General features: G+C 57.1%; 1 protein-coding gene across 4 annotated transcripts in view; it reads right to left on the bottom strand.

The window, feature by feature from the left end:
* LOC117642785 (hemicentin-1) overlaps positions 1 to 12,166 on the bottom strand; it is a 205,769-nt gene that overhangs the window by 37,274 nt on the left and 156,329 nt on the right. For all 4 annotated transcript variants that reach the window (XM_034381325.1, XM_034381326.1, XM_034381324.1 and 1 more), the window contains one exon: positions 4,684 to 4,904. In XM_034381325.1, coding sequence (XP_034237216.1) covers positions 4,684 to 4,904 — 221 coding nt within the window. The remainder of the gene's footprint in view (positions 1 to 4,683; positions 4,905 to 12,166) is intronic.

Below are 12,166 nucleotides of genomic sequence, written 5' to 3'. Positions count from 1 at the left end.
ACCAAAGGAGCATTGAAAGGCGGGGGCCCGCGAGATGCTCCTACAAAAAGGGAGCGTGGGGACGCCGGGCTAGTTTCAGCGCAGAATTGGGGAGGGGGCTGTCGCCCGCAGCGGCAACTTTTAATTGGACAAGTAGTGGCGGGGCTGGGGCCGGCAGCGCGGCGCAGCGCCACTGGCAGGTACCGTCTTGCCCTTTATTGTCGCCGCCGATACACTCTGTGCACTCTGCGCACTCTGTTCGCTATGAATGGCCCAATTTGTGAGGGGATGCGACAATTGGACGTCAGAGTTGTTCGACTCTGGGGTGAGCGGTGAGTTTCCTCGGATGGTATTCACGCCGTTCCGGTGGCAAGGCACCACCTTCATTTGTCGTTTGTGCTTGCTGTAAAACTGCGTGCTCAATGTCATCAATGACATTTTTGTCAGCAAGGCGCTTTGCCGCTCGGAACCTTGAAAGCCCATCGCGACGCTCGCTTAGACAACTTTTCGGAGTGACACATCTTCCAGTCTTTAAAAAACAAAAATTATTCCAGACGTTTTATTTGGCGCGTGTGACGGCACCGGCTGAAGCGCAGCCTCCGGCACTGTCCCCCGATGTCACGCGGACAGGGCGAAATAACAAAAGCATCTTTTCATCAAATATTATTGCTGCCGCGAAGAAGAGCAGGCCACGAAAAGGAGGTTGAGGTTCTGCCCTCCCTCCACAGTTTCTCGGAGGGTATTTCAGTGCTAACTCCATGTTGATGTACCTCGACGTCATACTACTTTGCGAGCAGCCCTATCTCCGAGACAACGCCCTGCTTGTTTACCGCGGGATCAAGGCAAAGTTGCGCCTTTTTGGCCCTCAGCTCGTCTCGTAACGAGACACGGGGAGGAGCAAGTGGCCGGGCCTGCACACGCACGAGGTGCTGCTGCACACGAGAGGCGAAACACAATTCAAAGTTTGTCGAGGACTTGACACTCAGCGATCATTTACATTACAAGGAAGTGCGTGTGTTCGACCCCACCTTCCTCCACAGCAAAAGCTGAGGGGCAAGACAAATCGAATGTAAACAAAACCGAAAATAGAGCCGCGCGCCTCTCTTATATCCACGCAAACCTCCAAACCTTCCCGACCTCACACCATTTTTTTCCCTCAAGCGGTGGCTGGAATCTCTCTGCCTATCGGCGCCTGCACCGCCTGAGTGTGTGTGCGTGCGCGTGTGTGTATGCGCGCGCGGGGCCATCAGAGTCCCTTTTAAGCAAGGCAGGAGGAGAGGAGCCCCCGGGTCGGGATGGGGGGATGCGTGCGCGAGGATTTCGGGCCGAGCAAAAAGGGGTATCAGGGAAGAAGGGTGGCTCTGCTGCGCTGTGCTGCGCTGTGCTGCGCGGGGCGGGCTGGGCCGCGCGGCCGCATTCTTGTTGAACTTGCCAACACTCTCGGCTGCGGCGGCGAACTTGGAGGAGCCAAGAGCCTCATGAGGGGCGTGGACTTACTAGCTATGGGATTTCTGGAAGCAACCGCAGCACCGCGCCTTATTTAATAAAGGAATTCGGAGCTCATCCATTATTGAAATAGCGAAAGTGTGGCGGGGTTGAGGTTTTACAAACTTGGGCGAAAGCGCAGCGAATTGGCCGCCTGCCTCGTTTAAGTCGCAAGGCCGTGACGGAAGCGGGGCGAGCGGGGCACCGAGAAGAAAAACGCTTTCCGAGCGGTCGGCTTGGCGGCTCGACTACAATGTCTATTAACTGCTGTTGTTGCCGAGGTTTGCTGTGTGCGATGGACAGACACTTTCGAGTTTAAACCCGGTTTATACGAGACGGCGTAGAGTTGCTGCGCAGGGCTAGATCTGGCGCTGGCACACAATCAACAACTTGGAATAAGTGCATTCCGCCGCCAAGGCGCTCCGCGCGCCATTTTGCTAGCACTGCGAACGCACCTAGCAACGCCAACGTTCTCTTAAAGGCAGGTGAATTCAGCGAACACTACGATTCACGACAGTGGAGCCACATGTCCAGTGTGGAGGCGCCACAACCTCTTTGAAGACGTCTGATTTTGTCACTTTGTCTCTTCCGTCGGAACGCCCCACGAGTGCGAGAGAGAGAGAGGCATCGATGTGTCGAAGTCAGTCTGCTGCACGCCGCCGTCCCCGCAGTAGCGCAGTGGGCCACACACGCGACGAGGTGCGAAGAGCCACTCTCGCTCGGCGCGGCGCCCGGCAGACATGCAACCCGCATCCAGTCCTGTCGTGATATACGACGCCTCCCGGGGAAGGACATAACCGCGGAGCAGCGCGAAGCAACCCTGCGCGTCTCGCCGCCCTTAAAGCTGTTCGGGGACCGCCCCAGTCGCACCCTCAGGCCGCCTCAGGCCCTGCGGGAAGAGGGGGAGGGGCCATGCCGGCGATGCGCATCGCGAAGTGCCCCGCTGCGCCGCGGGTCGCCCCACACTGTGTGGGCCGCACGTACACACACACACACACACTCACAAGCACACACACACACACACACCACCTTTCAGATTTTCTGTCGCAGATAGCCGTTGATGCGTGGCTGGCCGTGAAACAGCGGGATACACGGCGTGGCGGGGAAGGGCGCCCGGCGAGTAGCTAAAGCTGGTGCAGCAGGTCGGAGGGACCCTTGGCACCTTTTCCAGAAGCACGTGGCAGCTCCGACCTAGCCTCGTTTTCATACCGACGACGCAAATTTTGCAGTGCCCACTCATTGTGCGTCTGGTGCGCTTGGCGGGGTGACGGTGACCCCGGCTCCGCCCGGTCGGCGCCCGCGCCGACTTTCGCAAGGTAAAGTGCGGGGGGGCGAAAATAATGATCAAAAGTTGAAATCGCGGATGGAAGCGGTGGGAGTTTCGAAACCGCGAGCAAAGGAAAAGTAAATGAACTCGTGGGCAGTCAGAGTGCGTGCGCCCCAAATTTTTTACTCCATTTCCCCCATGCCTTTACCGCGGCCCGAGTCACTCCCCGCAACAACCCCCCCCCCAGCCTCCCCCTCCCCCTTCCTCCCCCGGCCTGCTCCATTTCCTCACTTCCTCCCTTGTAAAACCCGCGTCTGGAGCGGCGCCAAGGAGCAGGGAAAAAGTTGTGCGTGTTGTACGAGAAAAAGGCAGAGAATAGGAATTAGGCGGGACAAGGAGGACGGAGAAAGTCGAGGGAAGGAGGTGCAAAAACAGAACAGAAAAAGGAAAGAGAGGCTCGCAAGCAGAGTGGGCAGACTGGATGGAGGACACAGCAGAAGCGGGAAGGGGGTCGAACACCACTGCGAGGTCCGTCAGCACATCTTTCTGCATGCGTGTCACCCCGTGTCAGCCTCCACCACCTAGGCTAGGGTCCTTCGTCTGTACAGCCGGGACCGCACACTGCTGTAATATGCCTTTCCTGCATTAAGGAACAAGAAACAGTTTAAACAATATCGACAGACGCGAGTAAATTAGTCCAAAGTCCCGCTGCTGGCGTTCAAATCCGCGAACCCGCGCTTTCGCTCCGCGGCAAAGGCGATTGATAGTCTGCCGAAGCCGTCTTCATCGACAATTTGTCTTATCCGGAAGTTGTCCCGGAACCCGGAAGCGCCAACAAACTTGTGCACATCTCCCTCCGCGAGACCAAAGGGTGAATTCCTCATGGCTTTCGACGTTGTCGGTAATCAGTCAATATCCCTGACGGTCCAATCGGAGCCCCAGCGACCGCTCCGCTCACGCCCGACTCGGCAACCTGGTCTTCTTTGAAGTCCACTAAGCAATGCTCTTTAACCGGTTTGCCTGCAACGTCCTAGAGCGGGATACCGAGACGGGTCCGTGGACGCGAGAGAAACGAGGGAAACATCTCGTGCCAGATGGGCGGGAAAAATCCCTCGGCTGTAATTACAAGATCTGGGCCTTCTGGCTTTGGATTCCCCGCGACTTTGGCGCCTTACTAATGACGCCCAGCCCACGCCGGCATTCCTCATTCGATACCTCGCCTCCGCCACAGCCCCCCGCCCCCAGGCGCCAAACGACCTTGCCCTTGAGTTGCCACCGACGCGCTGTGGGAGCCTCAAGTCTGCGGAGCCTCAGAGTGGCAGCAGACGTGCCCCAGCGCAGCCGCTCCTTGTCGTCCGAAAGGTCGGGGGGTGCGAGAGTGAGACCGAAGGAGAGTGGGGGGAATCAGGTCGCGTGAGTTTCGGCTCATTACTATTCCTCATGGCCGGGCGCCAGGCGCGCCCATGGCGGCCCATGGCGACCGGACCCGTCTCAACTAGGCCACCAGCTTGGCCAGCAGCGCTCGCCCTCCCTCCCTCGGTCCGTGCATGTGCGCCCCAGTCACGAATTATCACTTCGATCGCATCGTATGTGCGAAGTTGAGTGACGCGAATGTGTGCGCGCGTGTGTGTTTCGCGTGAGAGAGATAGCAGAGGCTGCAGATACACGGTGTAGATAACCTGGACGGATACAAAAATGTGGCGTACACTCCCTCGGCTTAATCATCTCAGCTCTCTCGTACGCCCCCCCTCTCGCGCTTCGAAACGCACCAGTCGATACGGTATTCCTCCCCTTGTTTTTTGGCGACGTCATTTCCGGTCGCTGCCTTGGCTCGGCGTTGCTTGGCGTTGCTTCACAGCGCTTCGCAGTGCTTCCATCATGGTGCCTGCCGGCGCGGAAGAGACAGCGATTGTGCGTGACGCCAATTAGTTGGGTCGGGTCGGTGGACTCACCTCGGGGCTGACGGTGCGCTCGCCCATGTTGCGGACGCGGCAGTGCAGGAAGGCCGAGCCTCCCAGCTGCACCGTGACGTTGGTGACGGTGTTGTTGTCGGCCGGGCCCACGCCCTCGCCCAGGCGCTGGTGGTAGTCGTCGGTGCCGGAGTACCACTCCTGCTGCCAGTTGCCCTGCTGGTTCGTTATGTGCCGACGGCTGACTTCGTGCTTGTCGGGCCCTGCGAACACACGGCACACTCGATTAGTTAAACTGGCCTTGGAGGGGCACCGAATCTGCAGGTCTGCCAACGGCAAAAGACGAAGAGGCAAAGAAAATTCTAACAGGGCAAACAATTTCACACGTCAGTCGCTTCGCAGAGCTCCCTTTCCCTTTAATGATTGGCGGTGCCAAACGAACCGTCTCCTCGCGTAAATACGGAAATGCACGTACATCAAGGGGCACTCGAAGGGGCGCAACAAGTCACGGAAAAGGAATCTCGGCGCCAATCGTCCTGGCCTTTCATTCCCTACGCTTCCGAAATCCCGTTTCCTCGGCCCGCCTCTCTCGCACCCACACGCGACGGCCCAGCAGTCCGAGAGAGACACACCTTCAGAAGCCTTCAGGAAATAAAGACGGTAAAAAATAACCCCCGAGGCTACCTTGGGTCGGCCGCGCCCTGCCGCGCCCTGCCGCCGCCCCGCAGTCGGCAGGCCAAGCCTTTGAAATGAAGCTCACGTTAAATCCCGTTATCGAAACATTTCAGTCCGCGAAAGGAAAACTCCCCTTGTGACTCACTGGCCCGTGAAGCATCCCATTTGACACGGCTCCCTGAGCCGTAATTATTTTCGCAACAAAACCAATCCCGCATTGTCCAGGAAATGGATGGATTTCGATGGCTGTGCCGTGCCGTTCGCATGACCGCGTGGGGCGCGTTTCGTCTCCGAGCGGTAGGTGTGCTATTTCGAGGAGCTGGACACAACGACCAACCAACGCCAATAGCAGTTTGGAGTGCGACCGGGTTTGAAAACGGGCGCTATATTCAGCCACATTTCAACTTCTGGTCCCAAAAGGTGCTCGTCAAACCTGCACTTCACTGGACAAAAGCAGGAAACAATCCTTGTGTCCTCGGCATACTCTTCGACGAGTAAACGTCGGTTTCCTGACGAGTCCTGCAGCATTCTGAGCTAGCTAGGGTTTGGCAAGACAAGGTATGTCGTCATCCTAACGCCTCCGTTACCTGTTGCCACTCCATCTCCGAACGGTAGCCACTCCTTTGGTGCTCTGGCCCGCGTGCATATTGCTCGCACGGCCCCCATTCGCCCTTCGAAGCCCGCGCGACCCTCGCGTCGCCACCAAGCTTGAAAAATAGGCGATATTACGCGGGGGTGGATCTGCGGCGTGGCCCGGCCCGGCCAGGCGGCCGGAGATATGGCGAGTGATTTGCAGGGATGGTCCACCAGGCCCACCGAGCCCCGCGGACCGCGAAGGCCGAGGGACTGCCGCAGGACCGCGGAAAAGGGTTCATAGCCAACACTGCAAAAAGCACGGGGCCAGCATCAATCTGGCACATATGCGAAGATCGTTCGGACTAGGTGCATTTCACTGGAATGAAACCCTTTGCTTTTCACAACTGTCTCGCAAACTTGAAGAGCTGGACTTTGCAGGAAGTGGACGGTGATCTCTGTTACAAACCTCTCATCCATAAGCTACACCGTCTCTGAAAATAACCGGAGCTGCTCATTTCTGATCTTTGAAAGTTTCCTAGTGGTTTCTAGGGTTATCGCTGGAGCCTGCGGCGGTGTCTGCTCCTGCACCATCAGCGTCAACGTAGACAACACACACACATACACACACACACACACACACCGCCATAATGAAACGCATGCTGTTCCAAGTAATGTAACTTAATCAAGTGCGATCCTTGCATTAGCCTAGTCGTTAGGAGTGCCGCCCCTCCAGCCCCCACGCCCCCACGGCCCCACGGCTCGGCCTTCCAGGGCGAGGGCGAGGAGGCGGGTGCGGGGGCAAACTTGCGGGGATACCGGTGATGGAAGTTAGGTGCTTCCACACCGCCACACTTAAAGTGTACCGGCCGAGGCTTAACTTGCTGTGAAATTCCGGGCGGCACGTTACACGCGGCGTTATCGGCGACCCCTCCTGTTTAGCTTATCCAATGTCCGAGAGCCCCGAGGGGGGTCGAGGCGGCCAGAGCGCTTCTTCAATGTAGGAAAATTTTGACGGAAAATTTAGTTCCAAATTTTACTTGAACCTCCACCCTTTTTGTCATATTGGTTCAATTTTTTTTCTTTTTTGGGACAGCGTCGTGCTGGAGGAATAGAGATGGAACGCGGAAAAGAAGGGGCGAATGAATGGGACAGCGACGCGGCCACTCCATTGGACGGGCTTCGATGTCGTTGCGGGGTGCGACGCACTGCGACCCCAGGAGCAGCACGGCGAGCACGGCGAGCGGGGCGCCTCGCCCAGCACGTCCCGAGCATGGCCACGCCCGGCGGCAGCGCGCAGCCCGCTCTCCTGCGGACTTTCGGGGGGCATTTTATTCCGACACGATCGCGCACACACAGTGCTCCACTGCGTTCCCTACATCGGGCATTTGATATTCGGGGAGGGTGGGGGAAACGTGTCGCCCAGCGGCGCCAAACGACAGCGGAGGAACACACACTCACACACACGCAGGCACGCACACGCACGTGGGTCACGCTGTCTCTCTCTCTCACACGCGTACAGAAGACTGCGACGTCAGGGGATTAAAATCGAAAATATGGCATTGGCAATTGTGATGCAGCCCCCATACGGGATGGAACGGCGCGGGCGGGCGCGCGGTGGGGCGCGGTGGGGCACGCGGTGGGTCGGAGGGCGCAGTCCGGAGTGCACCTTTATTGCCATGGTGGCAGCCCCGCCAGCCCCCGTCGGCCTATCGCCGCGCCAGATCAAAAATATCGCCCCGGCCACACCATCTCCTCCGCTCGGCTCGACTCCCTTCCCTCAATCATATTCCTCAATGCATTCTATACTGCCGATATTATTGCAACCCAAATGGCTCCGCGTGCCTACACTGCGAGCTGCCCGTCCCACGGCCGCCAACACAGCCCTGCGAGCAGTTTGAGCAGGCCCTCCCCCAAAACAACGTGTGTTCTTGAGCTGGGATTTGCCAGTGACCTTGAACCTTCGAATTGAAAACAACTCTTGCTTTACATGTACTCCATATACTTCACACGGTTTTTACCAAGGGCAAGAAGTACGAGTTGTTCTTTTCATGAATACCGGTATGCTTTATGATTCATTTTACCGACGCATCTCTGGAGCCGAGACCCAACGAGGCGGGTGGAGTCTCGCGATTCCCGGCTTCCGGTTAAAGCAGTGAGGAGCATTCCGGATAAATAATTCCACGACAAAGCGCTTCCAGCTCGCACGTCGCCCAAGACTTCCCCTCGGCGTACGTGGCGGGGAGGCGGCGGCCCGGCCAAAGCGATATTTCACTACAGTTTAACATGCAATAGTCTTGTCTTATCGGCAGTACAGAGCAAACCCCCGACTTAGTTTTTATTTTCTTTAATTTCAAGAAATTTTGTCTTTTGTTTCGCGAACAAGGAGAAAATACTCAATTCAAATAATCACGTTGGGGTGGCAAGCCCCTGGATCGAAACCGCAGAAAATATGGCTGATTTTGAAGCCACAATTAAAGGCGACTTATGCGACAGGCTTCGCGCCGCGCTACAATTGCTAACTATTTGCATTGCTTCCAGATGTAATAAGCCGGGCCTCCTTGTTGGATGCTAACTCCACTTAGTCTTGACAAATTGCGTCTTGGTGGAAGGGGGAGGTCGCCGAAAGCGGGAGGCGGAGGGGGGTATAGGGGGCGAGAAATTAGAGCGTAGGTAGAGAGGAGGAAGCGAAATCTGGCAAAGGGCTGGGGAGTGACCAGACGCAAAGGGCCCGCACTGCAGGACTACACGCGGGCGGCCAACGGTATCCATATTAATTAATTCGGAATCACTGCTGCTGGCCGAGGCTGGGCGAGTAATCACCTTTGATTAGGGTCCTCGCTGAGCGACTGCTTGCTCGCAGCCATGATGGAAAACGAAAACAGCGGGCACTCGCAGGCGGCCTGATTGGCTCCAAGGCGTACTCAGTCTCAGGGCCCTGCTACATGATGAATCAAGCGGCGTGGGACCTCACTCAAGAGGCCCCTTCACTGGATTTGCATACACACCTCTTTCTCCGGCTTTGGGCTGTTTCTCTCCACACGGCCTGGCGGTCGAAGGGAATGAAATGCGGACCGAAACGCACTGAGAACACGGCTTGCAGTGTCGCTGCGAACACGACGCGACGCCCAAGGCTGCCGCTCTATTGAGTTGGATCTGGCTTGGCTGCCTCGCGCTTTGCTCGGTGCACCGAATGGCCACGTGAATGGATGGCTGGGTTGTTTGGTAATTGCAACACTAGACGCGTCGCATCGAGTCGCCATCGAGTTATGAACCCTCCGCGACACCGTCAAAAAACGGGCAAGGCAAATCGACTGAAACTTTTTGTTAGTTTTAGATTAGATCTCGGGAAGATTCTCGAGAAAATGAATGAAGCTCTTTTCAGAGACCGGCCCACTGCCACGCCCGCTAATCCGGGCTGACAGTGCGGGCGCTACTGCCGCCAACGAACTAAACCTCATATGCGATCATGCCCGCCCCCCTCCCCGCGCCTTCCTTGACGCCCCGCCCCCCCGCTAGGCGCGCATCTCTTATGCATAACTCTATGCATATCTGAGCACGACACAGCGCAGCTAGCGGAGCTAGCGCAGTGGGCTAGAGAGTCTCACACTACTGGATTGGAGTCTCTTTCTGCGTCACGACGCCCTGATGAGCGCCCACAGTGGGCCAGAAGACCAGTTGGGGGCAGCCGAAATTCTAGACGCATTCTCAGCTAAACCGAACGTGTGACCCCATTAATGGATTCCTCGTTCGGAGAGCAATCGATGGGTGGGGCCACAGGTTCGGTTCGAGTACCGTTTGGCGACTCTGGAGCTCAAAACTCGTCTGGAGTTTTGGCCGTCCCCACCGTCCTCCTGCCCCACTGTGCGGAGTGGCCACGGCGCGGCCGGCAGTGCGGGCAATCGGCCGGCACACAGCGCAATGCTACTTTAGGGTGGGTCGTAATGCGAGGGAAAACGTCGCGTCCCGATGAGCGAAGACGAGGACGACCCAGAAAGGGGGGGCATCATGGGGAAGAGGAACAAAGGAAGCAAGAACTCGAGGATGAAAAAGGAAACAGTGGCAATTTCACTCTATTTTCAACCATCAGCACTTCTTCCCGGCCTGCTAGCCGTACCTGTTACACACACATACACACACCTGGCTGTGACGCAAACACCTAGCCACAAGCATGCACCAGGCTTATCAGTGTGAAATACGGCGGTCAAATAGAAATCGTGGAGGCAGGATGTCCGACCGTCCTCCCGGTCCCCGAGGCACCGCGGTGCGCCGCAGCCAGCAACCAGTCTGGCCAACCTGGCCGCGCCAAGATAACCGGCAGCCATTTGCATTTTTTTCCCCGCCCGTGGGCGACGCGGGGATGGTACCCGTGACAGCGAAAATGAAGGGATGGAGCAGTGTATACACAACACGCGGACTACGCGACAAAGAGCAAGGCAAAGAACACCGTAATCGGCAAGGAGACTGCGAGGACAGTCACAGTACTAGAAAAATGGCGTGACTAGGACGTGCCACCGTTTCCAATTCATTTTTAACCGCATCCTCTCTCGGCGAAACGGGCTCTCCGCGAGCTTCACGTGATAGACAAGTTTTTCTGATTGCATAAACCACACACGCGAGCGGAGCAAATATTCCCCAGTCGCGTCTTGGAACGGACGCAAAACAGCTCCGGGGCATCCACTCTCTCGGCGAAAGAGCGGGTAGCCGGCAAAAGCGGTCTGGCACAGCGGCGGCGGCTTTGGGGTCGCTGGGTGAATGACGGCCCTAACCTCAAAGTCGCTCCACCGACTGCACTGCGCGGACGCTGTCCATCGGATACGCCGCGCCTCCTGCACTCGAACCTCATCGCGCTAATGGAGACGCCCAAAAAATCGCATTCGCCTCGCTACTCGCTGCGATAACTTCGGAAAGAGAGAGAGAGAGAGAGAGAGAGAGAGAGAGAGAGAGAGAGAGAGAGAGAGGACAGTTCGATGACCCCGCCGGTGCTCATCTCCCCGGCGCTCGTTTCGCGTTGTGCACAATAGAGCGCGCTGCATTCACTGCGTCATCTCGAGACTTTGGCCCCGGAAACGAACATTCTGCGCGCAGCACCCCTTTCGGTGCCGCGACTGGGCTTCCGACTGCAGATTGGGAGATCTAATTAGAAAATGGGGCAACGGGTTGCGCAACTCAAGATACGCAGTAGTCGGTCACGCCATACCGTAATATTTTGCAGGTGTAAACAGAAATTATTACAAACGATTGAAAAAGCGTGCAATAATACTTATGAGAATTTTTCCAGCAATTCGAAAACAAACTCTTCAAATTAAGTAAAATAATTCCAAAATATCTATGTTTCTGAAAAATTATTTTATTTTTGAGGATAAAAAGTCGTACGATATTGTGTACAAGTTCAAACTCATAAAGTTGTCCCTGCTCTGGGCCGAGTGTGACTGCATTGCCTCGCTTTGGGTGCCCCCCGGTGACCTTAGGCCTGACGAGGGGTGGCGGAGGGGGGGGGGGAGGGGGGATGAAGGAGAGAGAGAAGCCTAAGCCCCTCGGCTCGCAACGCCCCGACGCTTGTTCGGCTTCCAAAAGAGCGCGCGCTGACTGGAGCCGACTGGAGCCGACTGGAGCCGACTGGACGCCGCCACGCCACGCCATCTGCCAGCCAAACTTTGGACGGCAACAGCATCTTCTTTTATCTGGGCTGGATTAGACGCCAAGGGCGACGTAACGAGACGGGAACCCTTTATCCGTCGAAGCCCAGTGGACCCCGCGGGGCCCCGGCCGCCGCTGAGGCTACACCACGCCCCGTCAAATGGGTCTCGCAAGGCCCTGGGCAGCCATCGGCCCTTCGGCGTGGAAGGCCACCCGCATGGAAGGCCAGAGCCTCCGCTGGCCTGCGGGGTAACTAATCAATGCGAAAGAATCGCGCTGAAACATCAAGCTTGGCTGTGAAAGGGGGAGGGGGAGTTCCCGGCGATGAAACGCAGTCGGCTGAGACAATCGACGCAAACTTGAACTCACTGACATCGTTTCTCAAAATAAAACAGACCACACTGCAGTTCGAGCTTCACGCTCGGCCATGCGACGTTCCTCGGTCTGGACTGTCGCATTTGAAAAGTCCCCGGGAGCGAGAGGTACTCGTTCTCCTGCAGAAAGGACGTCCCGCCGTTGGCTCCCCAGGACCGCTCACATATAATTCTATTGTTAGCGACCCAGCCGCACCGGCTCTTCCTTCCCCCTCCCACATTGTTCCTGGGCCCGCGTCGGCCGCGTCCCGCGCACTACCACA

Source organism: Thrips palmi, unplaced genomic scaffold, assembly GCF_012932325.1.
Source record: "Thrips palmi isolate BJ-2018 unplaced genomic scaffold, TpBJ-2018v1 HiC_scaffold_16, whole genome shotgun sequence".
Taxonomy (NCBI): Eukaryota; Metazoa; Arthropoda; class Insecta; order Thysanoptera; family Thripidae; genus Thrips; species Thrips palmi.
The sequence above is the reverse complement of the archived record's forward strand: the minus strand, read 5'-3'. Positions and strand labels throughout refer to the sequence as shown.